We start from the raw sequence: 27,447 nt of genomic DNA on the forward strand, positions 1-27,447 counted from the left end.
ACCGCATTTATGCAAACCCCACCTATATGGATCTTGTCCCATGTTGAGCAACAAACCAGCTTAAACAGGGTCTTTGAACCGTGCTCCATCAGTCTTCATCATTCTTGAGTTATCAATATCTGCATGTTGCAAAAGGTCCCATTATATTAGTTTCTCACTAAGATGTCATTTCATTATAGGACCACCTTTGCCTCATCCCTGTGTGAGTCCTGAGACACGTTTCTAGTGTAAACTTTCCTAGTTTTATCCATTTACATAATGTATAAGCCCAATACATTTTAATTATTAAGTTTAATATATTCAACACATAAAAATTAAATATATATTTGATATATAAGGTTGCCTCCTGTTTTATATAGATTAAACTAACTATAATTAAATGATATAGCCAAGTGAGTATTTAGTGTTTAATATTTCATTGTTTTATTGCTGCATAATCTATCTTACAGTTATTAAATCACATAAAAACACGTAAGGTGAATACTTAACCATCTTCTACTTTGGGCCACAAAGTATGAGATAAAGCATACATTTTTAAATACATTTAACTTTGGAAGTTTTGTGTATTCACTTTTATAATGATTGGGTTTTTTTGTTTTTCAGAACTTTCCTGCTATATTTATCTGCATTTTGTGTTAGCACAAGAGAGATGCTTTTCATTGTACAAAACTGGTTCACTTTACATGATCCAGACTTGAGAAGCTAACGTCTCCCGGGTTTCAAGACGACATGCCAAACGTATGGGACCACCTGCTGGAGAGGGATGATATCGCCCTACAGACTGGTGTTCCTGGCCCTTATAACTTAGACCAAGTTGGAAGGCATGAGGATTGCGAAGCCCTTAAGTGTAGAATCAAGGGAATCCTGCTGCCAGAAAATGCTTCTGACATTTTCTGGTGCAACAGAGCGGTCTTAGTCGGGAATTACAAGAATCGAGAAGATACCACAAAAGGAACATGCCATTCGGGTGGGACCGCAACATCTAACAGGTAGACGATTGTCTAGTACTGATATATTAAAATGTTTCATGAGGGCTGCAACCCAATCTGTCTTGTTTACTTCTGAATCCCTAGCACGATAACTGGTACATTGAATATGTCAATAAATATTTACTGAACGAATGAATGTTAGCCAGTTTGGACATTTCTTTCTCAAAACATTTGAAAATTTGCCTTTTGTTCTCCTTCTCCCATGGGACCACCTCCATCATCTATAATAAAAACAATGAGAAACATAATTTGTGTGACAAATTTCCTTTCTAGATGAAAAAATGTATGTTTGGTTAACCAGAAAACTTGAGCCAGTTTCTATACTTACAACTTTAGAGTTAAAAGCAGTAATAATGAAAAATTACCTAAACTAATTAAAAGGAAGGTGACGGGGAGTTGCACAGGCTTTGTAATCAAATATTGCTAGGGTTACATTTCAGCTCTACAGTTAGTAGCCGTATGAGGCTGGATGAATTACTTAACCTTTCTGTTCTCACTGCCCTTTTATTAAATTAAAGTTTTATGAAGATTTAATGAGTCAATGTATATGCAATGCTTTGTGCCAACTTGGTAAATAATAAATAGTAGCCATTAACTGTTTCTCTGACTAAGGATACTCATTTTCCTAATTTTCAATGGGCTGTAAGATTCTTGGGACAGAGACCATATTTTATTTATTCCTAGAACCTGGCACAATGCATGGCATAGGTTGGTACTTAATAAATAAGCGTGTTGAATTAATAAAGAAAATAAATATTTAAGCAACTGTTTGGTGACTATTGTGCATAGTACTCCGCAAGGTTGTGCACCACACAACTGATAACTGAGGCGTATGTAGACAAATACCCAAAAGAGTCATTTAAAATATAGAAATAAGGCATTTTCTACCACCGGAATAATTTGTAATTCCTTTGATTAATCAAGGTTTTTCATGATGATTAAGGAATTTACAAGGAATGTTGAGCTCAAGTAACTCCACATTGAACGGAGACTATATTATAATGTATTCACACATAGCCACATTCCAGTTTAGCTACATAGTGATTTTTACCATTAAGGACATTTTTCTCATTTGCTTTCACTAACACAAACCCTGCTCATAAGTGTAGATAACTGGTTTTGAAAATTTCACAATAAAAACTGTAAAGTAGTTCTGTACTTTGTAATCAGGAAAGGCACCCACAATGAAGAAGAGATTTGCTTTTAATAAAAACATTTTACACATCCCCCTGCAAGTTCTCATGTGGCAAACACTACAAGTATACACCTAACTGTACATCAGCAGGACTGTAAACACCCTGGGCTAGGTGACAGTACTTTACACTTCTAAATGAGAATAATTTTTGCCCATAACGTAATTATATTAAAGGCATCTCTTTTAATCAATGGCTAAATAATCACTACCATTTTCTGCACATCCCAGAAGTGTGGAACATCCTCTGGATTTGAGTTCCAATGTGTAACAAATTTTTCTAGGCTTACGGAATCAAAAACCTATTCCAAACAGATTTTAAGAGGCTAAGCCTTGCCAAATATGAAGTTATTCTTGGAACCAAAGTCTCAAATAAAAAACTAACATGCCCTTTATACCTTTACTGGCAGAGCAAAATTTGACACAAAAATCAAACAACTGTCAAGTGAAAACCACTCCCATGTAAACTTGGTTGAATATCTAGATATATCATTCTCCTTGAAATTACTGGAGAGGGATTTTTACACATTATCTTGTTTATAAGAACACACAATATTTTAGACTCATGCTTGGCATAACACGACATGCTGCAGAAACAAAATGCGACGTTTTCATAGAATGCAACTTATTTTCCAAGTTTAAAAGTTAATTAAAAAATGCACACTTAAAAATCGAGCTCCATAAATTTATAGCTTTCTGTGACCGAAAAGAAAACAAACCCAAAAACCAAAAAAATAGAAGTCGAAAGTTTGGGCAAATAGATAACACAGTAAAAGTAGTTTGAAAATTGAAATATCCTTTCTCTGTCCTTTCCTTGTCCATTCTTTTCTATTTTCAAAGACGGCTATTTGGTTTCTCAATCCGGTTCACATTTTTCATAAAATATAACTATGAGAATAGTAAAATATGGTATAATCATTGGACCATTTTGGAAACAATTAAATGATACGCAAATGCAAATTCAAATCACAATTCTTTTTGCCCTCCAAGTTAGAGGATATTGGTCCTGAAGTAAGTTCAGAAAATAAATAGGCACAAAAAAGCTCATGGAAAACATGTTCCTCAGAACTTTAACACTTAAATTGCAGTGCGTACAGTTTTTACTACATAATTTTAAGCATCCTCGAATCCTGTACATTATAAATAATGAGTCTTATTTACTTTAGCTCATTCTTAGAATATATTAAATAAGGGCTAATTACAAATCTAATATTTGTTTTGGCATTGCTTTAAAGTTTCAAAATACAATATATTGGGTCCTAATGCTTTATTTTTCAACTTATGAGAATTATGCATATGTTTCAAATGAGGACTTTTCATTTTCTTCTTGTGTCTTTAAAAGTTAACTTAGGACACTTATCTCAGAATTTTCCCCAGAGCAGTATAAACTGGATAACTGCTAATATAGAAGTTAAGATTATCGGATAATTTTTATCAAGTTTAAGTTTTGGTTCCATGCATTTTTTTTAACCTTTGATACCTGCCTCACTTTTCTAACAGGAAGTAGTAGTAACTGACAAATGCATAAAGGAGTAGCTAATGATACTAACAGAAAAACTTAGTCATATGTACTGATTATGATTTTATATTGCATTCTTTCATATAAGATGGTTACATTTATTGATAATTAACAACGTCCTAGTTAGCATGGTGGAACCGAAAAAGTGAAAATGTCATGATGTTCTACTACAGTCGTCATGAATGCATTCCAGGTACTCCACCACCTGAAAAAGTCTGAGAATCACAGACTCAGCATCCATTATGGCTGTGTCTAGTAACGCAAATAAAATCCTAAACCATTAACAGATCATCTCCATTTTTCCTGGCCCGTCAACATGGTGGTACAGGGGGTAGGAGATTAAAACGCTAGTCCCGGCTTTTGCACTTCCAACTCCAGGGCACATAAAGAGATAAGATTTATTCCCTATGACTATTCCATACAGATTCTTTCTCATTATGTTCCATAAATATTAAACTTACCTATAACAATTAATTCCCCTTTTGATTGCTGGCTGTAGAGGTACATTTATATTGAGTTTGAATGCACAGTTGCTGAAAGATTTGCTAACTTTCTTGGCCCATTTTAAACCTCAGAACCAATGGCCTTTCCACCTTGTACTTACTTTCTATATCGTGTAAACAATAACCAAATAACAATAACACTAACATTACTAAATTTATTTTCTTTTCAACATCTCATTTAACTTTTATTGATATTATAGCCCAGTTGGATTTCAAGGATAATAGTGGAAATAGCACTGAACCAGGGAATCAGGAGAACTTCATTTGATCCCTGGATCTGTCCCTAAATAAACGGCATAATTAGGGCAATTCTGAGTGTAGATTTTCTCAAAAGCAAACTAGAAAAATAATATGTACCTCAAAATACTGCCCCAAGGATTAAAATGAAACGATGTAAATGAGGATTGGGAATTATAAAGTCTTATTCCAATGTATGTTCTTACCACTGTGATTTTGAGAACCCCTGTATTCTGTTACAGCACTGCTATTTTAAAAAGGTGGTGGACTCCTCCTTTGAGCACAAAAACAAGCCGAGTATTTCTGGACAGAAGTTGCAATAGATAATGCTTCAAAGTAAAGTAACAGGCTGAGACAACGTTGTTTGGATATTCGTTTTCTGTATTGGCAATCCTCTTTTTAAAATGAAAGAGCTTATTAACAGATATGTAAGATTCTTATAAAACCGATTAATGGGCCCACATTAAGGTGTTCAAAATCTAAAAAAAAAAAAAAATGGCATTTCATACATGTATAGCCATGCTTCTTTCTCTCAACCATTGCCATTAAAAGAATTTTTTTCATATTGAAATTATTTATCAAACTGTCTGCTATTTTAACAGAGGTTTAGTTGACCACTGACAATGATGGACATGAATTCTAGCTATTAAACCTAATAACCATAGATGGGCTGAAATATTACTCAGACTTCTAATTCTCTGCACTTGGTTTCAACGCAAATGCTGCTCTTCAGTTGTTCCCTTCTCAAGATATCACCCATGTTTGTTAAGAACTTCAGACACATCACATACACACAGCAAATCTGGTATTCATCATGAATTCACCTAGAAAATCCTGTTTTACAGGTGAACTAGGCTTTTACTAGGAATTAGTAGAAGCCATATGACTAATCTTACATAATGCATTTTATTTTCCTCTGTCAGAACACATATTTCCTTGATGCTAAAATTTCATAGAACATTTCTTGCTGCCTTTTTTCCTCTGAGCTTAGCTTAACACAACGCATGCACTATAACAGAGTGTCTCTGAGCCTTTACCTGAAAATTAACTTTTAAAATATGTCAAAACAAATTAAGATGTCTCATCTTCATTTTTGATTGTTTTTAGCACTGAGTCTTCTCCCAAAATTTTACATAGTTCATTGAGTCTTTGCTGCATTTTGGGAATCCCAGCTAGCTGAGATTCCAGCTTTTGTTTTTCTTCACTCAGTGTTAAACGGATAGCAGTATCCAATTGTTCAAAGCGCCAACCTCCTTCACCATCAAACTGTAATAAATGAGTGTGGTATTTCCTGCATAATCAAAATGAAATAATATTATTAGCAATAATTGTGAAAAGCCATTTTAGTTATAGTTTTATCATTCTAATTGATATCCAAAGGCAATTTTTAAGTAAGGTGCCTATTTTATATTCAATTTTCAAAAATCCCCAAGAGGGTGACTATTGTGATTTTTTTTACTCCAAAAGTCATTAATCGCTAGGAAATTCTACTGCTTATATTAAATTTATTTCATATGCTGAATATATATGATTTGCAAAGGAAGACATGCTGTTGCATCCATTTAATTTATCTTCATAACCCAGTACGGCTTTGAGTAAATATCAAAGCATACTTAGAATGAGAATAACGGAAGAAAGTTGAGAGAAGAAACTAAAAATTTAAAAGGTTATACAGAAAAACTAAGAAAAATAAAGGAAATACAACACCAATTCATTAATATACCATCCTTTGAGAATGAGTTATTCTACATAAGTACAAATTTATTGATAATTAAAGTTTTAAAATGTTTTTTAAAAATGAACTCTTTGACAGAAATCTTTTAGAGATACTTTCTGCATTCATATAATTTAATCTCCTTTCTCATGGCTCAGGTTCATAATTAGCAACTTCAGTGAGGTAGAGAGATGATTTTATTGATGAGATGGGAGACTATCCATCTTCTCCTACAGGAAGGCTCAGGTTATCAGTCTCTGGGATTCATGGGGGATGTGTGGAGAGAGTAGAGCTCTCAGAGCTGATCTCGCATGGCTGAGCCACTGCGTTTGGTCACCATGCTGAAGTGGCCCATGTTCTTATGTGTCCCCAGTTTTTCTGTCTTTCCCTTATAGTGTTTCTCACTTCTTGTTTTCTTTTAAGCTCTCACCTGTCATTATTTACTATGATCAGTGGGCTTATTTCAAGTAGCTGTTACTGCCTATTTTTTTTAAAGTGAGATATGATTCACATACCATAAATTCATCCTTTTAAAGTGTAAAATTCAGTCATTTTTAGTATATTCACAAGCTAATGCAACCACCACCACTATCCAATTCCAGAATATTTTCTTCACCCCCAAAAGAAACCCTATCCCCATTATCAGTCCCTCCCTGTTTCCCTTCTGCTCAGCTCCTGCCAAGCACCAATCTCCTTTATATCTCTAAGGATTTGTCTATTCTGGATGTTTCATATACTTGGAATCATACAATACGTGGGTTTTGTGACTGAATTCTTTCACTTAAAATGATTTCAAAGTTCATCTAGTTGCAGCATGTATTATTACCTCTTTTGTTTTTATGGCTGAATAATACTCCATTGTATGGTATTGTATACTTTATTTATTCATCAATTGAGGACGTTTGGGTTTCATCTCATTTTGATTGAATGGTTTTAGCATGCTGTAAAATGGGAACACTAAGATAGGTTAAAGTATGTCTAAACGAGTAAAATCAATCACAAGCTGAAGGTTGAAGTCGATGTGCTTGATAACATATGACACAGATTAATCATCTTCTCCATAGATTTTTGAGTATCTACTATGTTTAGGTTCTGCAGTTTTCCAAAAATGTGATCTCCCAACAGGTGGGACCTTGTGAAAATTAAATTGAAAACAATGCATTCCTGTGTCAAGGGAAAAAATAAAAATGTGAAAATACTGCTATTAAAATCGGAGAGTTAAAACAACGGTAATGGAAAAACAAAAGAAAGGTAGTTATATGAGAAAGAGAAATAATGGTTAAAAAAAATCATTTTGTTTACTTCATTCTCAACTTTTCTTGGGCTTCCCTAGTCTTGGATATACAACCAGGAGCTATTCTAGAATGCGGTAGTTCAGATCTTGGGCAACTTCCATCTTCAATGTACAATGAAGGTTTGGCTCATCACTCCGGTCCTACAACATTATTTGATTTCCACATGGGAGGAAGACACTGTATAGGTGTTTCATGACCTGAGATTCAAAGGTGTGTTCCATATTATGGGCTAAAACAATATTTCAGGGCTTACTTTAGTCAGAGGAATTCAAAAGAAACTACCATATTAACTGAGGTTCACTGGAAATAATCTGCAGACTTCCTGTGCCAATAAGATAAAGCATCGGAAAGAGGTAATTATAGAGCTGTAATTCTATCCAGGAATCAAACAATGTAATAAGCTTCTATAATTTTTGACCTCTTCAGATACTGCTATTGATTTTAATCTTTACAACCAACAGTTACCCATTTGTCGTTATGGGGAAAAATATAATACATCTTTTCCCTCCTCTGAAATCTTTTCAGGGAAATTAAGAATTTCATCTTGGGAAAAAGAATAATCAGAAATGATAGGTTTCCACAGTGTAAAAATTTTAAACTAATTCATAAATCAGAACTAACAATTTTTAGTTTTATGGGGAAATGTACTGTGGGTAGCTGCAATTAAAAACATATTTTTCTTGTTAAAAGGTACAAAATTACAGATTTTGCTATTTGCTCGAAAAATCACTTGTCCATGACACACATATTAGAATAGCCAAAATCCAGAACACTGACAACACCACATGCTGGTAAGGCTGTGGAGCAACTGGGACTTTAGTTCCTTGCTAGTGGGAATGCAAAATGGCACAGCCACTTTGACAGACAGTTTTGCAGTTTATTATGAAACAAAATATACTCTTACCATACAATCCAGCAATTGCACTCCTTGATATTTACCTAAAGGAGTTGAGAAATCTCATATCCTCACAAAAACCTGCACATCAATGTTTATAGCAGCTTTACTCATAATTGCTAAAACTTGGAAGCAACCAAGATGTCCTCCACTAGGTGAATGGATAAATAAACTGTGTACACCCAACAATGGAATATTATTCAGTGTAAAAAGGAATGAGCTATCACGCCATAAAAAGACACAGAGGAAACTTAAATGAAAATTACTAAGTGAAAAAAGCCAATTGGAAAAAAGCTACATACTGTATGATTTCAGCTATATGACATTCTGGAAAAGGCTGCACTATAGAGACATTAAAGATGAGTGGTTTCTAGGGTTTGGGGGAAGGGAGGGATGAATAGGCAGAGCACAGAGGACTTTTAGAGCAGTGAAAATACTCTGTATAATACTAGAATGGTAGAAACATGTAACTATAAATTTGCCCAAACCTGTAGAATGTACAACACTAGGTGAACCCTAACGTAAACTATGGACTTTGGGTGATTATGATGTGTCAATATAGGTTCATCAATTGTAACAAGTGTACCATTCTGGTGGAGGATATTGATAATGGGGGAGGCTATGCATGTGTGGGGACAGAGATATGGGATATTTCCGTACCTTCCTATCAATTTTGCTATGAACCTAAAACTGCTCTAAAAAAATAAAGTCTGGAAAACAACAACGATAACAAAAAACTATTCGTTCCTTCAATTGAGAAAAAAATGACTGAACATGCTTCCAATGCCTCTTTAGGCTACTTGAATAAGGAACTGAATGACAGGGTAGCATAATAAATCCACTGGTAGAGGTGAGAAAAACAGTAGGACTAAGAGAGAACTCCATGTTATCCGAACATGTGATCTATTAGGAAGCATGTCTGGAAATGACAAGTCCATACCAGAAAGGGCTCAAGAGATCTTCTGGCCTGGTTTTATGTCATCCCTGATTCAGAGGATTTACGGGGAAATGTCTTAATTGTCTACAGATCCAGTTCCTGTTGTTTCTCTCTAGGGAAGAGTCAGAGGAATCACTCATCGACTTGGACTCTAACTCATCCTGGACTAGATCCAGATTGCCTCTGGAGAGATTAGCAAAACAGGGTCCTATAACTCCAGATGCCAATTAATTCCTAACAATGGAGAGACAAATGACAAAGTTCCAGAGAAAGGGTCACTTCATGAAATGCTTTATTTTCAGGTCAACTCTCTGAAGAAAACAAAAATTATGAAAAATCTGAATGCTTAAATAAAGCATGAAAATAGATTATTATCTTCTCAATAGAAGTAGGATTCAGAGTCAAAGAAATTTGCATAAAAGCCTGAGCTGAACTGAATACTCAGTTTATTCACAATTTTAAAGTAAACATTCTTTATAAGGTGAAAGGTCTAGAAGGGCTTCAAGGATTAACTCTAACAAAGCTTGCTACTTAGTCTAGGTTTGAAGTTATGTACACGATGACAGCTTTGGCATAGAATGTGATCAGTCAGATGCTACAGAATGCTTCAGCCAGAGAGAAGAGGAGTCTTGCCTGTCTTTTGGGACATAGGAGGTCAAAGCATGTAGAGTTCACTGTAGTTACTAATATGTCAAAAGAAAAGATTTTGATTGATGAAACAGAAATGCAAAAGTAGACAGTGGAATGTAGTGTGAACGAAAAAGTATTTTCACAGTTTATGCATGAGATACATTTTGAGTTCCTTGTAAAAATAGAGCTGTTTACTATAGTACAGAGGGTGTGATCCTGGTGAGTTACCTTTCTTATTTTTCTAGTTCAAGGTTTCTTCATCTGTAAGATGAGGATAATTGGACTACCTATACTCTACAGGATTGTTATGAGGCTTAAATAAAATAAGCCTGGAAGAGAATAGGTGCTGAATCTGCACTAGCAACTGTTATTATGATGATGAATCAAGGAAAAAGAGGAATGGTAAAAATTGGTGCCATCATTTTTTTAAAAAGGGGGAAATCCCATAAAATTTTATGAGATATTATTTACAAAACATTTTTGTTCATTTTTTCTTAACAAAACCCAAAAAAGTATTTCTTTCTGTGTTTTCTCCAACTTAATCATTAAGGGGAATATCAAGTTGTGGTATTTTTTTTTCCTGGATTTTGAAGAGAGGACTAAAAAGATGATGTAAAATTATATAAATACATTCTTTCCTAGTACATACTATGGAAATATGAATATTTTCAGCTAAAACAAATCACTGGATTTTACTGCTTCTTTTCAGAATTATTGGAATGTGCTGATGGTTTTCAAATAGCACATTAATGTTATGATGTTATCTTTGGAGTTTCTAAATCACTAGTGTGCAATTTAACAAAAATACAACTAGAGAATAAGTGAAATGTCTTATGCTCCATAGTAAAAGTTTAGCAAAGTTATTCTTTAAGAAATACAAAGAAAAACCATCTATCACAAATTAGCATTGGAAACACTTACCAAAGAGAAGGCCTGTGTGTTATAGACAGTAAGGAAATTCCGGCCCCTTTTGCAGCCTGAAATATCTTTCCTTCAACATCAATGCTGACAGCACTGGTACATTCATCCAGCAAGGCATACTTTGGTCTTGAAAAAAATAAACACAAATAAATGAATGATTTTCCTATTCAAATTATAAATCCTTATTTGGATGATATGAGTTGCAATGTTAACATCTTTAAAGGAGCAAAAGAATATATGACATTATTAAAGGTGACAAATGATAAAGCAAAAGAGCAGTCATCCCCCCTCTTTGGACCAGAATATCATACACCTTTTAAATTTTAAATAGATTTTCTGGTACCTGCTCACAATACAGTAGGCTTTATTGTTATGCAGATGAGTGAATCATGAAGATGAGGCACAGGAAAGATGAGGCAGGTCACTGAGTATATTTCCCTGCAGAAGGCAGGTTCATTCTTGGTGACAAGGTTGTGACTAATTACATGAAAAATACATCACAGTAGCTAATTATCAAACAGGCCACAGCCCTGTTAGCAAAGATTTACTGTGAAGATAATTTCGTCAACAACGTGAGTACCTAATCACTACTAATGGAATTTCATTGCCACAAGACTCTACTAAAGTAAGCATGCCTAATCTGACAAATTTAGAGTAGGTATTTAACCTGGTAACATTGAGACCATGCTTCACAAACACATTCTTTTCTTTTTTTTTTTTTTTTTTAAGATTTTATTTTTTCCTTTTTCTCCCGAAAGCCCCCCCGGTACATAGTTGTGTATTCTTCATTGTGGGTTCTTCTAGTTGTGGCATGTGGGACGCTGCCTCAGCGTGGTTCGATGAGCAGTGCCATGTCCGCGCCCAGGATTCGAACTAACGAAACACTGGGCCACCTGCAGCGGAGCGCGCAAACTTAACCACTCGGCCACGGGGCCAGCCCCGACAAACACATTCTTATCGAAAAAAATCAGTAAGTATTTTTCTGATTGCACTCAATCATTTTTTTTTTTTTCTAGCTCAATTTTTACTTTGGAAATGACTGTCTAGTACTCTCAGGATACCTATCACTTGCCACCATTTCCTTCTGTTTATTCTCTTCCTTTCATCTCACCTGACTGCCTTTCTTTTTTCTTTCCCTGTCTTCCTTCAATCTGTCTGGACTTCAGGTATCTATTTGGTACTCAGCAACATGACTTAGCTTTGTTATTGGGACCAAAGGTTTGCTCATGCACTGTCATTTATTACTTATTTCAGCGTTGAGAATCAGTATCAAGTGTTTACCAAGACAATTTCCTTCATGAAGATATTCTGAGTTTTTTTTAAATAAATGACAATGAAAAGATAAAAATTGAAACCAGTGGGGCTGGCCCCGTGGCCAAGTGGTTAAGTTCACGTGCTCCGCTGCAGGCAGCCCAGTGTTTCGTTGGTTCGAATCCTGGGTGCGGACATGGCACTGCTCATCAAACCACGCTGAGGCAGCATCCCACATGCCACAACTAGAAGGACCCACAACGAAGAATATACAACTATGTACCGGGGGACTTTGGGGAGAAAAAGGAAAAAAAATAAAATCTTTAAAAAAAAAAAATTGAAACCAGTAGTAATTTCTCGTTCAGCACAAATAATTATTTAGCACTGTAAATTGTCTTTCCATAATTGATTTGCTTATTTTTTAATGTATTATTATTTTTTTATTATTTTGCTTTTTCTCCCCAAATCTGACCAGTACATAATTGTATATTTTAGTTGTAGGTCCTTCTAGTTCTGGCATGTGGGACACCGCCTCAGCATGGCCTGATGCACGCTGCCATGTGTATGCCTAGGATCGAAACCTCGAAACCCTGGGCTGCCAAAGCAGAGCACGCCAACTTAACCACTTGGCCTGGGGGCTGGTCCCTGATTTGCTTATTGATAGGATCCTGTTACTTATTCTAGAGGAGAAGTCAAAGCTAATAGATACAGGAGTCAAAGGAATCTTTAACACCCATTTGACTTTAACAGCTGCTCTCCATGCAAAGAACTGAAAGATCACTGCAGGTTCCTCATGACATCAACAGAAGTGGTTTTGCTGGCTGGTTTAAGTATTAAGCATTACTTCTTTGTCTCAGAGTTGATTACTGTTTTGTGGATGATTTTCTTTTCAGTGGAAAAAAGGGAAAAGAAAAGGAAGTATAAAAGAGAGAGGTTTGGGGTAAATTTTCTTTTTTGTGAAATCTTTTCCCAGTAATTACATTACTTAATGTGTCTTATTTTTCAGAACGCCTTGAGCTAAATAAAGGGACGCCATTTTAGAATTAGAAGTAAAGTATATATCTTACACTCTGTTGTCATAGCAACCCTTAGTCTAGCAGATGTAAGATAGATCACACACTTTTGTTTCTTTGGCAGGACTGGTGCCTGTATGTGTGTGTATGTGTGTCTATGTGTATTCAAATATATTAAGCAATAGCTGGAATCTGGAACTGATATAACTAAGCAAAACATTAGATAATATTGTTTCTCAGATTTCCCTTTTTCTCTTGGTGTATTATTAGAAGCATGAGCCTTGTGAAGGATCTAATCTATCCCCCTTAAGATAGGACTTTCCTGATCATTCTCAAAACATTAAAATTAAGATCCTCTCAAAAAGAGTATACTATTGTGATATTTAATACTCCCTGCAGAAGTTCTCTGTTTTGGCCAGCTCAAGTCTTTCTCATTATAGTTCAAATCTTGGTTTGTTTGGTTTTTTTTCTGCTTTTTCTCCCCAAAGCCCCCGGGGCACATAGTTTTATATTCTAGTTGTGGGTCCCTCTAGTTGTGGCATGTGGGACGCCACCTCAGCATGGGTTGATGAGCAGTGCCATGTCCGCGCCCAGGATCCAAACCAGCGAAACCCTGGGCCCTGAAGTGGAGTGCAGGAACTTAACCACTTGGCCGCGGGGCAGGCCCCTCAAATCTTGTTATTAATCCTTTGAGGATGAGGGGAGGCAGATTCTCATTGTTATAATTTTCCTACACTGAGTTTAATATTTCTATTTCATTTTATTTTTTCTCAGTAGATTCTGCTTTTCAACAACGTGCTCATCTTCACTGATCTTCCTATGAGTCATTAAATTTTCTTTCCACGGATATACTTGTAACTTGATCTTTATTCAGTCTCACACTATATCCAAACGTGTATACTTTAGATACATAAGTATCAACTATTTATTTCAAGTTACAGGTACTTGAAATCTCTTAGGATTGGCATCTTTTACTAATGTCTCTTGTTCTTTATTACAGAGTTTATTTTATTAACACACTGAGAACAGTGAGAATTTACAGTCACATTTTACATTCCGCTGTATTACATTTCACCAACTATGCTGGTGATCATCTTACTGAATGTTTACGGACGAGGCTCAAACAGATTCAGGGTGATAGTGGGTAACAGCTGGCCATAAACGTCAAACTGTAAAGTTTGCTCTTGAATCTCACCACGTCATCTGAGGAAGAGGCATTCCAAAACACAATTCACTACAAATTCTGAGTTAGCAAGTTTTGGTTCATATGTTTTTAGCTTGCCATATTCTTGTACTAACTATGTACATTATTACAAATATCATGTTATTAACACAATAATTTTTCTCATTAAAAAATTCCAGCTAGACACAAAAATACATATTGTATGATTTAATTTATGTGAAGTTGTAGAACAGGCAGAAATAATCTATGATGATAAAAATCAGGACAGATATTGTCCAAGGGGAGTTTGATTGGAAAGGGGCATGAGGGACTTTCTAGGGTGACAGAAACATTCTCTGTCTTAACAGAGGTGTTGGTTATATAATGTATATACATTTATCAAAAGTCATTGAATTATACACTTAAGGTCTGTGCATTTGGCACATAAATTTTACAATAATAATATTGTTAATAAACCTTGGCTAGTTATTACATAATAATATACATAATAGCATACAAAGTTAAAAGAGGGATATAAATTACAATATACTTTATGAAATAATTACATTAAAAAAATCAAGATAGTCAACTTTTGTGTACCAAGACTGAGAAGAAACTATCCCAAAATTTTAAGTATTATAAGTAATAAGAGATTTTTTTCGTTTGTACTTATCTAAATTTTCTACTTCTATGAAATGAACATATTTTAATAAGTTGTTTAAATGATACCTTCTTTTTTCAATGATAAATATTATATGTTAAACTCTTATCAAAAAGGCCGAACCTAAATATAATCAAGATTTTATCTCTAATTTCCAGTTTACAGGAAAAATAGGAGATTGAGGACAGTAGTAAAGGACCCCATGAGGAAGCAATCAGATAAATCTAGAATGGGCAACATTGTCATAGAGCCACTTTCTTTAACAAGTCAGTGGCATAAACGATGCGGGGAGAAGAGCAAGAGGAAAGAGTAGATTCTTTAGACTGAAAAATAATTAAGAGATATACCACCAAAATTCAATGAGCAAAACTTGTTTAGATCTTGGTTTGAACAAATCAAGCATAAAAATATATTTTTGAGACAATCAGGGAAACTTTGAATATGAACCAGGTATTAGATGACTTCACATAATTATTATTAATTTTATTAGGTATGATTACGGTATGTTGTTATGTAAGAAAATATCCTACTATTTCAGAGATTGGTGCCAAAGTTTTTAAGGAAAAAACTCCATGATGTTTGGGATTTGCTTTAAAGTGCTTCAAAAATGAAAAAAAAAAAAAGAACAGAGAAATCAAGCATAGTCAAATGTTAGATTTGTTGAATCAGTGTGATGGGAATATGGGATTCACCTTACAATTTTCTCTTTGATGAAGTTTTGATGTTTTTTTCCATAAAAAGTTTTAGAAAAAACTTGATAGGGGCCATCCTGGTGGCACAGAGGTTAAGTTCTCATGTTCCGCTTCTCGGCGGCCCGGGGTTCACCAGTTCAGATCCTGGGTGTGAACCTGCACACCGCTTGGCAAGCCATGCTGTGGCAGGTGTCCCATATATAAAGTAGAGGAAGATGGGCACGGATGTTAGCTCAGGGCCAGTCTTCCTCAGCAAAAAGAGGAGGATTGGCAGCAGATGTTAGCTCAGGGCTAATCTTCCTCAAAACAAAAATAAATAAAATAAAATAAATTAATTAATTAAAAATTGATAGCCAGGGGCCTGCCCCGTAGTCAAGTGGTTAAGTTTGCGTGCTCCACTTCAGTGGCCCAGGGTTTCACCAGTTCGGATCCTGGACACAGACATGGCACCGCTCATCAGGCCATGGTGAGGCAGCGTCCCACATAGCACAACCAGAAGGACCCACAATTAGAATACACAACTCTTACTGGGGGGGTTGGGGAGAAGAAGAGTATGAAAAAAAGAAGATAAGCAACAAATGTTAGCTCAGGGGCCAATCTTTAAAAAAAAAAATTAATAGCCAACTCCTTGCTAAGTGTGGGCCAACTAGTTGCTAAGTGTCTAATGAGGCTTATTTGATATATACTTTTTGCTCTTTTTATCAACTTTTCAATATTCTCTGTGAAAGTATTGCTGCTTCCACTGAAACTCCTTCAAGAGTATTGTACCTGCCCCAGCTTATGGCCCATTCAGGCATTCATGCACGTGACTCTTGGTCCTTTTTGCTCAAGATGTAAGTATTAAAAGTAACATATTTCCTGATAACCTCCTGCCCTGCTTACAACTCAGATTCTCATCACCAGAGGTCTAAGACAAAGAAAAGAGATTTCTTTTTCAGAGAAGAATAGGACAAATAAAAGGAACGAATCAGAATAGCTTTAATATTTGTTGCCAGTGTCTTATGCTTGGTATTCTTGAACTCAAAAGGTTATGAAGCTGATTGCAAAGAGAAAAGTTTTATCAAGAGAAATTATTTCTTACATCTCTATTTTTCTGAGTCCATTAAGACCTATGCTGGCTTCTTCCATTGGATAGGCTTCTGATTTTCAAGGAGGAGAGCACTACTAAGCTTAATAGGTACTGAGTAGTTGAAAAGTGAATTTAGTTTGAATTTAATAATTTAATTCAGAAGTATTACTGAATGCCTACCTACTGTATTCATAACAGAATAATAGTGGTTATGTATTCACATTTTAAAATTAGTAGTAATCCGACTTTCAAACTTAGGATACACAAAAGTTAATTTTGTCATCTAACATTACTCAACATAAAAGAAATGAAAAAAATACTTGGAGATATCTGTCATGTGAAAAAAACAACTTAAGAAATTTAACAACTGTAAATTCTAAGCATTAGTTTTTCAGTAAGATATCTTTAAACTAATGATGAAGTTTTTGGTTACAACGATGGAATAGCAGTTACCTGAGTATAGCATACTTTTATTGTTAGTGCCGTTGAGTGCATTCCAATTCTTAGTGACCCTGTGTACAGCAGAGGGGGATCCTGCCTAGTCTTTTTCCTTTATCTTCTCTCCTTTCAGTGTTATATCAGACAATGCTCCACTGCTATTTGTAGGGTTTTCATGGCTAGTGTTAACAGAAGTGGGTAGCCAGGTCCTTCTTCCTAGTCTGTCTAGTCTGGAAGCTCTGCTAAAACCTGTCCACCATGGGTGAGTGACCCTGCTGGTATTTGAAATACCGGTGGCATAGCTTTCAGCATCAGAGCGACACACCACTGCCACAGTATGGCAACCAACAGATGGGTGGTGTGGTTCCTTGACAGAGAACCCGGGCTGCAGCAGTGAGAGCACCAAATCTTAATCACTAGACCACGAGGGCTGGCTATACCATACTTACCTGTGGTAAAACATGCGAGCCATGCCCATTCTTTGTTTTTCCCCTCCTGACAGGACATCTTTCCAGTCCATAACAGCATCCCATCCTTAAAAAAACACACATACATATTCTATAATGCGTTTGTTTAATTGTTTTTGTTTTTGCCCCAGACAAGTGATTCCTGGCAAGTTTAATTTATTAACACAAAGAACCTGATATTTTACAAAATATATGCTTGGATAAACTACAAAGTCACATGTATAAGCATTTTATTTTAGCTTTGATATTTTTTAATGGTAATAATTCCTTATATTGACAAAACATCTTCTAAGAATTCTAAATACTGACACTTTTAAAATTTGTTTGTTTCTGAATATCTCCAAAGAGTTGGTATACTTATACTTACTTTGGAGGGTGGCAGGAGAAAAGATCAACAAGTAGGTCTGTCTCCACACTGCTACAGTTATCTATGCCATCTCTTACAACATCTTAACCACTGAATTTCTGTTGGATATTTATTCAAAAAGCAAGGCTTCTATTTTTTTTTTCTGCTTTTTCTTCCCCAAATCCCCCCAGTACATAGTTGTATAATTTTTTTAGTTGTGGGTTGCTCTAGTTGTGGCATGCGGGACACCATCTCAATGTGGCCTGATGAGCGGTGCCATGTCCGCGCCCAGGATCAAACTAGTGAAACCCTGGGCCTCTGAAGTGGAGCGCGCGAACCTAACTGCTCAGCCATGGGACCGGCCCCTAGGGCTTCTATTGATATAGAAATGTACCCAGATTTTTATTTTATTTTATTTTTTGCTGAGGAAGATTTGCCCTGAGCTAACATCTGTGCCAAACCTCTTCTATTTTTTTGCATGTGGGATGCCTCCACCACGTGGTTGGTGAGTGGAGTAGGGCCCTGCCTGGGATCTGAACCTGTGAATCCGGGCTGGTGAAGTGGAGCAAACAGAACTTTAATAACCCAGCCATGGCACCAGGCCCCCAGAATATTTTTTATATGAAAAACCAAGTTCCAGAATCTTATATGTGCATATATATTGTGTGCAGCATATATGTTAGATATATACACACACATATATGCATATATAAATTATGATTGCATTTCTGTAAACACACACACACACACATGCACCCCTCTGGGAATGAAATTATGAGACTTAAAAGTTAGAAGTTCCCCCTTTTTGCAACATTTGGAAAACTTTTGATTTATTATTTTTACGGCTTATCTTAATTTTGTAATAAGAAAAAATGTCACTTAAAAACAAAACCATGGGGCCTATTAGAAAGATGGCCATATCAAATATTTTTCTGAAGTGGGAATATCAGAAAACAGAGCAGACTAGGCAAAGCCTGATTTTCAGAGGAAAATTACTGCCAAAACTTGACACACGAACTTAGGATAACATTTCCAAATCCCAAGTATTAAAGGCTTAATTTTCCCATTTGGAAAAAAATCCAGGCTCTTTGCACTCTTTTTTCTTTCTCAGCTGAATTTTCACCTTTATTAAAATTTCTAAATAAACTTCGTCAAAGGGAAAGAAAATACAAAGCAGAACTTCATTGTTTTTTGTGCACTGGGTCAAAAAAGGAGATTTTCCCTATTTCCCAGTGATACTCTCCAGCGGGGACCACTGTTCATTTTCTTGGGTAAACTTCCAGGAATTCTCCCTCTATTTAAAAACACATCCTTATAATTTTATATTAGGAAAGAATCTCAAAATGCCATCTGATTTAAAGTTCTTGCTTCTAGTGAAAACTGTTGAAATAAAATTTTCTCTCTGACTGAATTTTATGGCATTTATGAAACATAAGCGAGGATTTTAAAAATAGGTTCAGGTTGCTACACTGTGGAGAAATATTCTGGGCTTAAAAATTTTTGCCCCCTGCCAACTGAGAAGACACAAAGACAAGTATTTGGGTCAAAGGAAACTTTAGCTTTACATATTTAAATAAGTCATGCCCTTTGTTCCACTAAACCCAAAAGTTTTAGTAGGCAATATTGCTTGATCATAGGACATGTAAGTCAGAACTCTGAGCCATCGTGTCACCTTTGATGCTGATTTAGTGAGACAAAGCCACCTAAGAACAGAATGGATGTCCTGCTTCTTACAGACATACAAACCGCTTTAGTTCATGCCTATTTGTTAACACTTCCATTCCTTTCTATTTCTTTGATGGAATGAAACATAGTTTTTAATTGCATCTTCTACTAAAGCAAAGCATTTCTCTAAGCAAAGTATTAGCTAGTCTAAACAGAATTTCAGTAGCTTCTTCCAAAGTAAGTGATGTCTTTACAAATTTAAATGCTTTCCTAATTCACTTAAAAACACATTTTATGTTTCTTTTTTTTTAAGATTTTATTTTTCCTTTTTCTCCCCAAAGCCCCCCCGGTACATAGTTGTGTATTTTTAGTTGTGGGTCCTAGTTGTGGCATGTGGGACGCCACCTTAGCATGGCCTGATGAGCAGTGCCATGTCTACGCCCAGGATTCCAATCCTCGAAACCCTGGGCTGCCGAAGCGGAGTATGCAAACTTAACCACTCGGCCATGGGGCTGGCCCCACATTTCATGTTTTAAGGATTAAGCAGGTAAAGTGGGTTTCCTTGGAATTTTTTAATGTGTAAGGATATAACAATTCTTGTCAGTGTCTAAGAAGCTAGGAGATAGCATAGCACCATGGCAAAGCCTAGTATAGAACACTGATTTTCAAGGCAGATCTGTGTTTGAATCTCTGTCCCACCACTTGCTGTGGACCCCTAGGGAAGTTACTAAACTTCTGAATTTCATCTGTAAAAGGGAGTTAGTAAAACCCACATAATTGGGCAATTGAAACATTAAGTAAGATGACAATGTAAATTGCTTGTTATATTCTGCATAGTAAGCACTCAATAAACCAGAACAATTACTGCTACATTATTAAGGTTGGAATATTCTTAAAAACAGTTCTAGAACTTCTTGATGACTTCTAAAAGAATAGAATATCCCATATTTATTATAAATTTCTATTAGCATTATTGGATTTCAAACTTACCCAAAATAACTTACCCAAGATTAACATGTAGCATTTATTCTGCCACAGTGTTTTAAAACTGGGAAGCAGTTGACCATATGAAACAAAAAGATAACCTGCTTTCCATATTTTAGCATTTATGAATTATGATATTACAAATACCATAAAAATAAATATAATAATACCTCTCTTGCCTGCCTCATTTGCTTATTGTAAGGATCAAATGGAATAATATATGTGAAATTGCTATGTAAAATATCAAGTACCATCACATAAAGTATATCACAGTATCAACATTACAACTAGTAATTTTACCATTAGCTACTAATTCTTGTGCACTTACAATGTGCCACTGTTCCAAATGCTTTACATAGAGTCTTATTTAATCTTCACAGAATACTTATAAGGTAGATAGTATCCTCATTTTATAGTTGCAGATACAGAGAACAGTGCTAATTAAGATTTGATTCCAGAACTCTGACTTCAAAGCTCACATTCTTAATCACTGTACTTCTCTGCTTCTTCTGATAATATACAAGGGCTAGGAAATAGAACCTAAAACCCACGCAAAATTAAACCTAGAATTCTAGCTTGTTATTTTAGTAGTTTTTCTAGGCTATCAAATTATATGTTGTCAAGTTATTTGAAAGTACGATTATCAGAAAGTAATTCTTTTTTTTTTTTTGAGGAAGATTAGCCCTGAGCTAACTGCTGCCAATCCTCCTCTTCTTTTGCTGAGGAAGACTGGCCCTGAGCTAACATCCATGCCCATCTTCCTCTACTTTATATGTGGGACGCCTACCATAGCATGGCTTGCCAAGCAGTGCCATGTCCGCATCCGGGATCCGAACTGGCGAACCCCAGGCCGCCGAAGCAGACATGCGCACTTAACCGCTGCACTACCGGGCTGGCCCGAAAGTAATTCTTTTTTAAAGCTCATATGGATAACCATTATTCCTACTCTTTCAAAAATGCCTTATGCTGAAAAACTACAGTACAGAAGTTTGTATATTTTATCTAATTCTCTATGTGCTGCTTGAGAGAGAAAAAAAATGTATTGGTAAGACTATGGGTCTGAAAACAAAAAAGAAGTTCTGTGACATGTGATACCTACTTCTCAAATTAAGTTTCATATAAGCTGAGAGTTTGACAGGAGAATATTTCCGTCACAAACTTTACATACATCTAAAATGGCAATGGCCTTAGGGACACTTGTACATTCAAATATGAAAAGAAAAATACCTGTTTTCAAATGCTAGCAGCAGACTTAATAAAAAGCCCAGTGTGCTGCATGAAATAGAGCACGAGCAGAAAGAGAATGTCAATAACGGACAAGCTGTAAACGCCATCTTTACTTGTGTGGTAATGTTCCAACAATAGCATATATTCAAATTAAACCACTGTCTATTTACCCAAGTTTATTTTTTAAAAGCAAAGTGAAATGCATTAAAAAAATAGACTTTACCTCCTTCTCTTTGAACTATGTGATAGAGGTGGACATTGTGTAGAATACACTCCAGATCGTGGTCTGAATAGCCTTTGTCATGCATGTCATCCACTGAATCAGGATAAATGACTTGATCCCGAAGACTTCCAAGAGACATGTATGGCCTGCAAAACACCAAGCACATGAGGATGCTAGGACAAAGCCATTTTAGTTTACTCAGTGTGACATCACGATGCTCTGAAAACTCCAGAGCTGACTTTATTTTTTTTTAATTTTTATTCTTTTTTTAAAGATTTTATTTTTTTTCCCTTTTTCTCCCCAAAGCCCCCCAGTGCATAGTTGTCTATTCTTCGTTGTGGGTCCTTCTAGTTGTGGCATGTGGGACACTGCCTCAGCGTGGTTTGATGAGCAGTGCCATGTCCGCGCCCAGGATTTGAACCAACGAAACACTGGGCCGCCTGCAGCGGAGCGCGCGAACTTAACCACTCGGCCATGGGGCCAGCCCCCCAGAGCTGACTTTAAATACCATATTTCTAGGATTATATTTATTATCTGGTGATGAGTATTTCTCTCTCCAGCATGACAGGAAAATACACTATGTTCATTTAAAAATTTATTGAGACACAGCCACACAAAAAGTTTCTACAAGAAATAGTTGGGTATTTTCAGCACAGAAATACATACTTGTTTTATTGTATTTTATAAACATTGCTTCTCTATTTTGTCTAAAATTATTTGGGTTAAATATTACAAAATTTCAGGTTTTGACCCAGCAATGCGAACAAACAAAACTTAAAAAAAAAAGCCATTCATAATAAGAGAAATGCAAATTAAAACTATACTGAGTTTCTTAACGGATTGACAAAAGTTCAAAAGCTTGACAAGTCACTCATCTGGCAAGCCTTTGGAGAAACAGGTGACTCTCATACAACAGTGAAAATGCAAAATGGTACAACCCTTTGGAGGGGATTTGGCAAACACCTATCATTTGGTCTCTGACCCACTTCTAGGAACTTACTCTGAAGATATACTCCCAAAAATAACACCACCAACAAAAAAGTGCGTAACGTTATCCCTTGCAGCATTATTTGTAATGGCAAAATATTGAAAACAACCTAAATACCTATACAAAGGAGACTAATTGAATAAACTACAGTACCTGCACTATGCAGATATAATAGAGCACGTGGAAGATCTCTATGAATTGATATAGAGTGATTTCCACAATATAATGTTAAGTTGAAAAGCAGAGTACAAAAGTAGATGTATAGCAGGATTTCTCAACAGCTGCATTATGGATACATTGAATCAGATAATTATTTGTTATTGAGGGCTATCCTTTGTATTCTAGGATGTTCTGCAGCCAACCTGGTCTCTATCCACTAGATGCAAGTAGCATCCACTACAGTAGTGACCCCCCCTGCCAAAAGTCTCCAGATATTGTCCCCAGGGGGACAAAACCATCTCCACTTGAGAACTACTGATATATAATATACTATCTTTATGTAAAATGAAAGCAAAATAAGAAAATATTGTTTTATTCACCTATATTTATAAAAGGAAACACAGGGAGGGTAAATCAGAAACTAATGGAATTGGTTACCTACAGGAGATGGGAGAAACAAGACAGAATGAAGAGGGGAGGGAGAGACCTCTCTAAGTAGCCTTTCTAAATAGTTTTTCATTTCAGAATCATGTCGAAGTGTAATTATTAAAAAATATATAAAATTAGACCAATAAGGATGAAGGGAAAAAACTCTAACACCGAATACAAACAGAAACAAACGAACTGAATGGTATATCAAATGAATAACATAACCACACAGAAGAGGGAGGAGGAACTGATCCAAGTAGCTTTGGAATTTGGCTACATAATTTCAGTTGAAGACAAAAAGAACCACATAGAAACGTTGAACCTTATTTGGCAAGTTTCTTGTTGGTAATGATATATAGGTGTAGCAATTCTGAATCTATTTTATGTATGTTGTAGGATTGACCAAATAAGCAGACATTTTGATAATGTTAGGAGCTAGGGTTCTCACTGTGGAAGGAAGATACAAATATTGGATGTGGGAAGGGAAGGAAAAAAACCTATAATGTTTAATTTGAATTAGAATATCAGTTTGAATTTATGATCTTTTTTTAAATAAAAAAATTTATTTCTAGCTCTGTCTAGAAATAGAAAAAGCTATTCTAGCTCTATCTACATTTGGTGCATCCTCACATTATCATGTGAGAAGGAAATACCACTTAGGTAGTATAGCGCGTTGAATTGTGGACCCAAAAAGACAAGCCCAAGTCCTAATCCCTGGGACCTGTGAATGTGACCCTATTTGGAATAAGGGTCTTTGCAGATGTAATTAAGTTAAGGACCTCAAGATGAGATCATCTTGGACTACCAGATGGGCCCTAAATCCAGTAAGTGCCATTATAAGAAGAGGAGAGACACGGGGAAGAAAGTCATGTGAAGATGGAGGGAGAGATTGGAGCTATGTTCTCACAGGCCACAGAACTCCTAGCCTCACCAGAAGCTGGAAGAGGCAAGAAAAGATTCTCCCCTAGAGCTTTCGGAAGAAGCGTGGCCCTGCTGACACCTTGATTTTGGACTCTTGGCCTCCAGAACTGTGAAAAAACAAATTTCTGTTGTTTTAAACCACCAAAGTTTTGGTTACAGCAGCTCTTGGAAACTAATATAGGTAAGGTTCTTGCAAAAAAATGGTAAAAAATCATATCAGGAGGAAATCATATCTTGCAAAAAATGGGTAACAAATCATATCAGGAGGAAACTATCAGACAAACAAATTGAGGAACTTTCTTTAAAAATACAACAATAACTGTACTCTTTACAAATATCAATGTCATAAAAAACAAAGAAAGGCTGAGAAACACTTTCAGGTTAAAAAACTAGAGTGACATGGCAACTAAAATGCAATGTATGACGCTGGCTAGGGAAAAACAAATTACTGTAAAGAGCAGTATTTTGACAACTGGCAAAATTTCAATATGGAAAGTGTTTAGGTAATAATATTATATCAATGTTAATTTTCATGAATTTGATCATGTACTGTGGTTATGTTAGAGAATATCCTTGCTCTTTGAAAATATATCCTAAAGTAGTTAGGAGTGAAGATTTTGTGATTACTGCAACTTACTTAAAAAAAATAAGGGATGTGTGTGTATAGGAGCGTGTGTGTGTGTGTGTGGAGAGAGAGAGAGAGTTGAAAGTTTTAAATACAAAATATGTTTTGTAGGTCAATTGTTTACCTATTTTCCCATAATATGAAAATGAGTTAGTGGAAAGACAGCACACGGTTACTTTATAACAGATTTAACTAATATTTGAAAATCAAAATATTCATATTTTAATTAGACATATATTCATATAATAAGATTTTTCAATGGAGTCTTTGAAAACATACGGAAGCTGTGGTTATATTTTTTAAAATTGAGATATAATTCACATTTCATAAAATTTACCTTTTTAAAATGTACAATTCAGTGATTGTTAGTATTTTCACAAGCTCATGCAACCATTACCACTATCTAACTCTAGAATATTTTCTTTCCCTCAAAAAGACACTCCATACCCAATAGCAGACACTCCCCATTCTTCCCTCTTCCCAGCCTCTGGCAACCACCAATCTCCTTTCTGTCTCTGTAGATTTGTCTCTTCTGGACATTTCATACACATGGAATCATGCAATATGTGGTCTTTTGTGACAGCCTTCTTTCAGTTAGCATAACGTTTTCAGCTTCATTCATGCTGTAGCATGTAACAGAATTTCATTCCTCTTATGGTTCTATAATATTCCATAGTATGGGTATACCACATTTTGTTAATTCATTCATCAGTTGATGGGTGTTTCCCTTTTATCCACTATTTGGCTGTTATGAATAGTGGCCATCCACCTAGGAGTGGGATTGCTTATGAAACGGGCATAGGATAACTGTTTCACTTTTTGAGGAACTGCCCAGCTATTTTCCAAAGTGGCTGCACCATTTCTGGTCATATTTCTCCTACGATAACCCTATGTCTTCCCCTCCTCCCCTCTTCTTTATCTTTCCCTCTCCAGTCTAACCATATATATTTTTAAAAAATAGAATTAGGACACGCAGTTATTTGTTTATTTACATCATCTTAAGCATTCATATAATGTGACAATATCTTAAATTAATATCTGGTAATAATAATAGCAGCATAAAATAGAAATTGGCCGCCAGAGCCAATGAACAGTTTTTCAATAGGTACTCTGAGATGACTTAGAAGAAATACAAAGAAACCTTAGGAGACAGTACTTTCGCTGCTTTCCAAAGTGATGCCAGTTCCAACTTAAGGTAAATCAGAAGCATAGATATCCTACCACCTTAGCATAAACCCCAGATACAGTTCGATGCACAGATCAGCCATGACACAACACATAACAATGATTAAAATACATCTGAACATTCATTTCACAAGTATTTCGATAGGATTCTACCATAAGACTTGATTAACTGGCAATATTTGATGAAATCATATTTTATATCCACCTTTCGGGAAAGATAGTACAGAGTCACAATGGCGATAATGAGTTTTGGAAACACAGTTCTGGGCTGGAATCCTGATTTCACCATTTATACTAGCAATGTGACACAACTGAGCTAGTGTTACCTCATTTGTAAAGTAACCTACTTTATTGTGCTTGTTATGAGGACTAAATGAAGCAGTGGGTTTTTATAAAGCTTAAATGAAGCAAGGTAGAGCACAACAGTATACGCACATAGTAGGCATTCCATAAACTGTTATGGAAACAAAAAAGTGCACTTCTACTTAGGCTTAGTTTCACTACCTATGTGAAAGGGCAACACCTTAAAAAAGGGCAGATGCAAAACAATTTCTATTTAGCCAGCTAAGAGACTCACGGTTTTATATCCCACAGCAAATTTTTATTCTCAACATAGTTAATAAATAAGTACCTAATTATATAGATTTTAGAAATTATCTTCTGTTAAACACTCAAGAAAGTATTTCTTTTTCTTTTCATTCTCTCTTTTCTTTTTTTTTTTTGGAGAAAGATTAGGCCTGAGCTAACTGCTGCCAATCCTCCTCTTTTTGCTGAGGAAGGCTGGCGCTGAGCTAACATCCGTGCCCATCTTCCTCTACTTTATATGTGGGACACCTTCCACAGCATGGCTTGCCAAGCGGTGCCATATCCACACCTGGGATCCGAACTGGCGAACCCCAGGCTGCCAAAGCGGAACGTGCACACTTAACCGCTGCGCCACTGGGCTGGCCCCTCAAGAAATTATCTTCTTTTAGTAACTGGAGCACCAATTATTTCACTGGAGCAATTTACATCAAAAGTATCAATATTCATAAGGCAGCCAAATGCTTTCTTTGTAAGAGGAGTTTGGAGGAGCAAAACTTTACGACTTCTTTAAAAGCTTAATTTAAT

The 27,447-nt window shown here is 35.8% G+C and overlaps 1 protein-coding gene across 7 annotated transcripts in view; it reads right to left on the bottom strand.

The window, feature by feature from the left end:
- Positions 1-2,174: 2,174 nt before the first annotated feature.
- The window catches only part of ABCD2 (ATP binding cassette subfamily D member 2), a 60,423-nt gene continuing 35,150 nt past the window's right edge, over positions 2,175-27,447 (bottom strand). For 4 of the 7 annotated variants that reach the window (XM_070270115.1, XM_070270114.1, XM_070270116.1 and 1 more), the window contains 4 exons: positions 22,031-22,176; positions 17,568-17,652; positions 10,833-10,958; positions 2,175-5,731 (listed from right to left, as the gene is read on the bottom strand). In XM_070270115.1, the coding sequence (XP_070126216.1) occupies positions 5,512-5,731; positions 10,833-10,958; positions 17,568-17,652; positions 22,031-22,176 (577 nt within the window). In that variant the 3' untranslated portion in view covers positions 2,175-5,511. The remainder of the gene's footprint in view (positions 5,732-10,832; positions 10,959-17,567; positions 17,653-22,030; positions 22,177-27,447) is intronic. The other 3 variants (XM_070270118.1, XM_070270117.1, XM_070270119.1) reach the window with 1 other exon arrangement.

Source organism: Equus caballus, chromosome 6 (genome assembly GCF_041296265.1).
Source record: "Equus caballus isolate H_3958 breed thoroughbred chromosome 6, TB-T2T, whole genome shotgun sequence".
Classification (NCBI taxonomy): domain Eukaryota; kingdom Metazoa; phylum Chordata; class Mammalia; order Perissodactyla; family Equidae; genus Equus; species Equus caballus.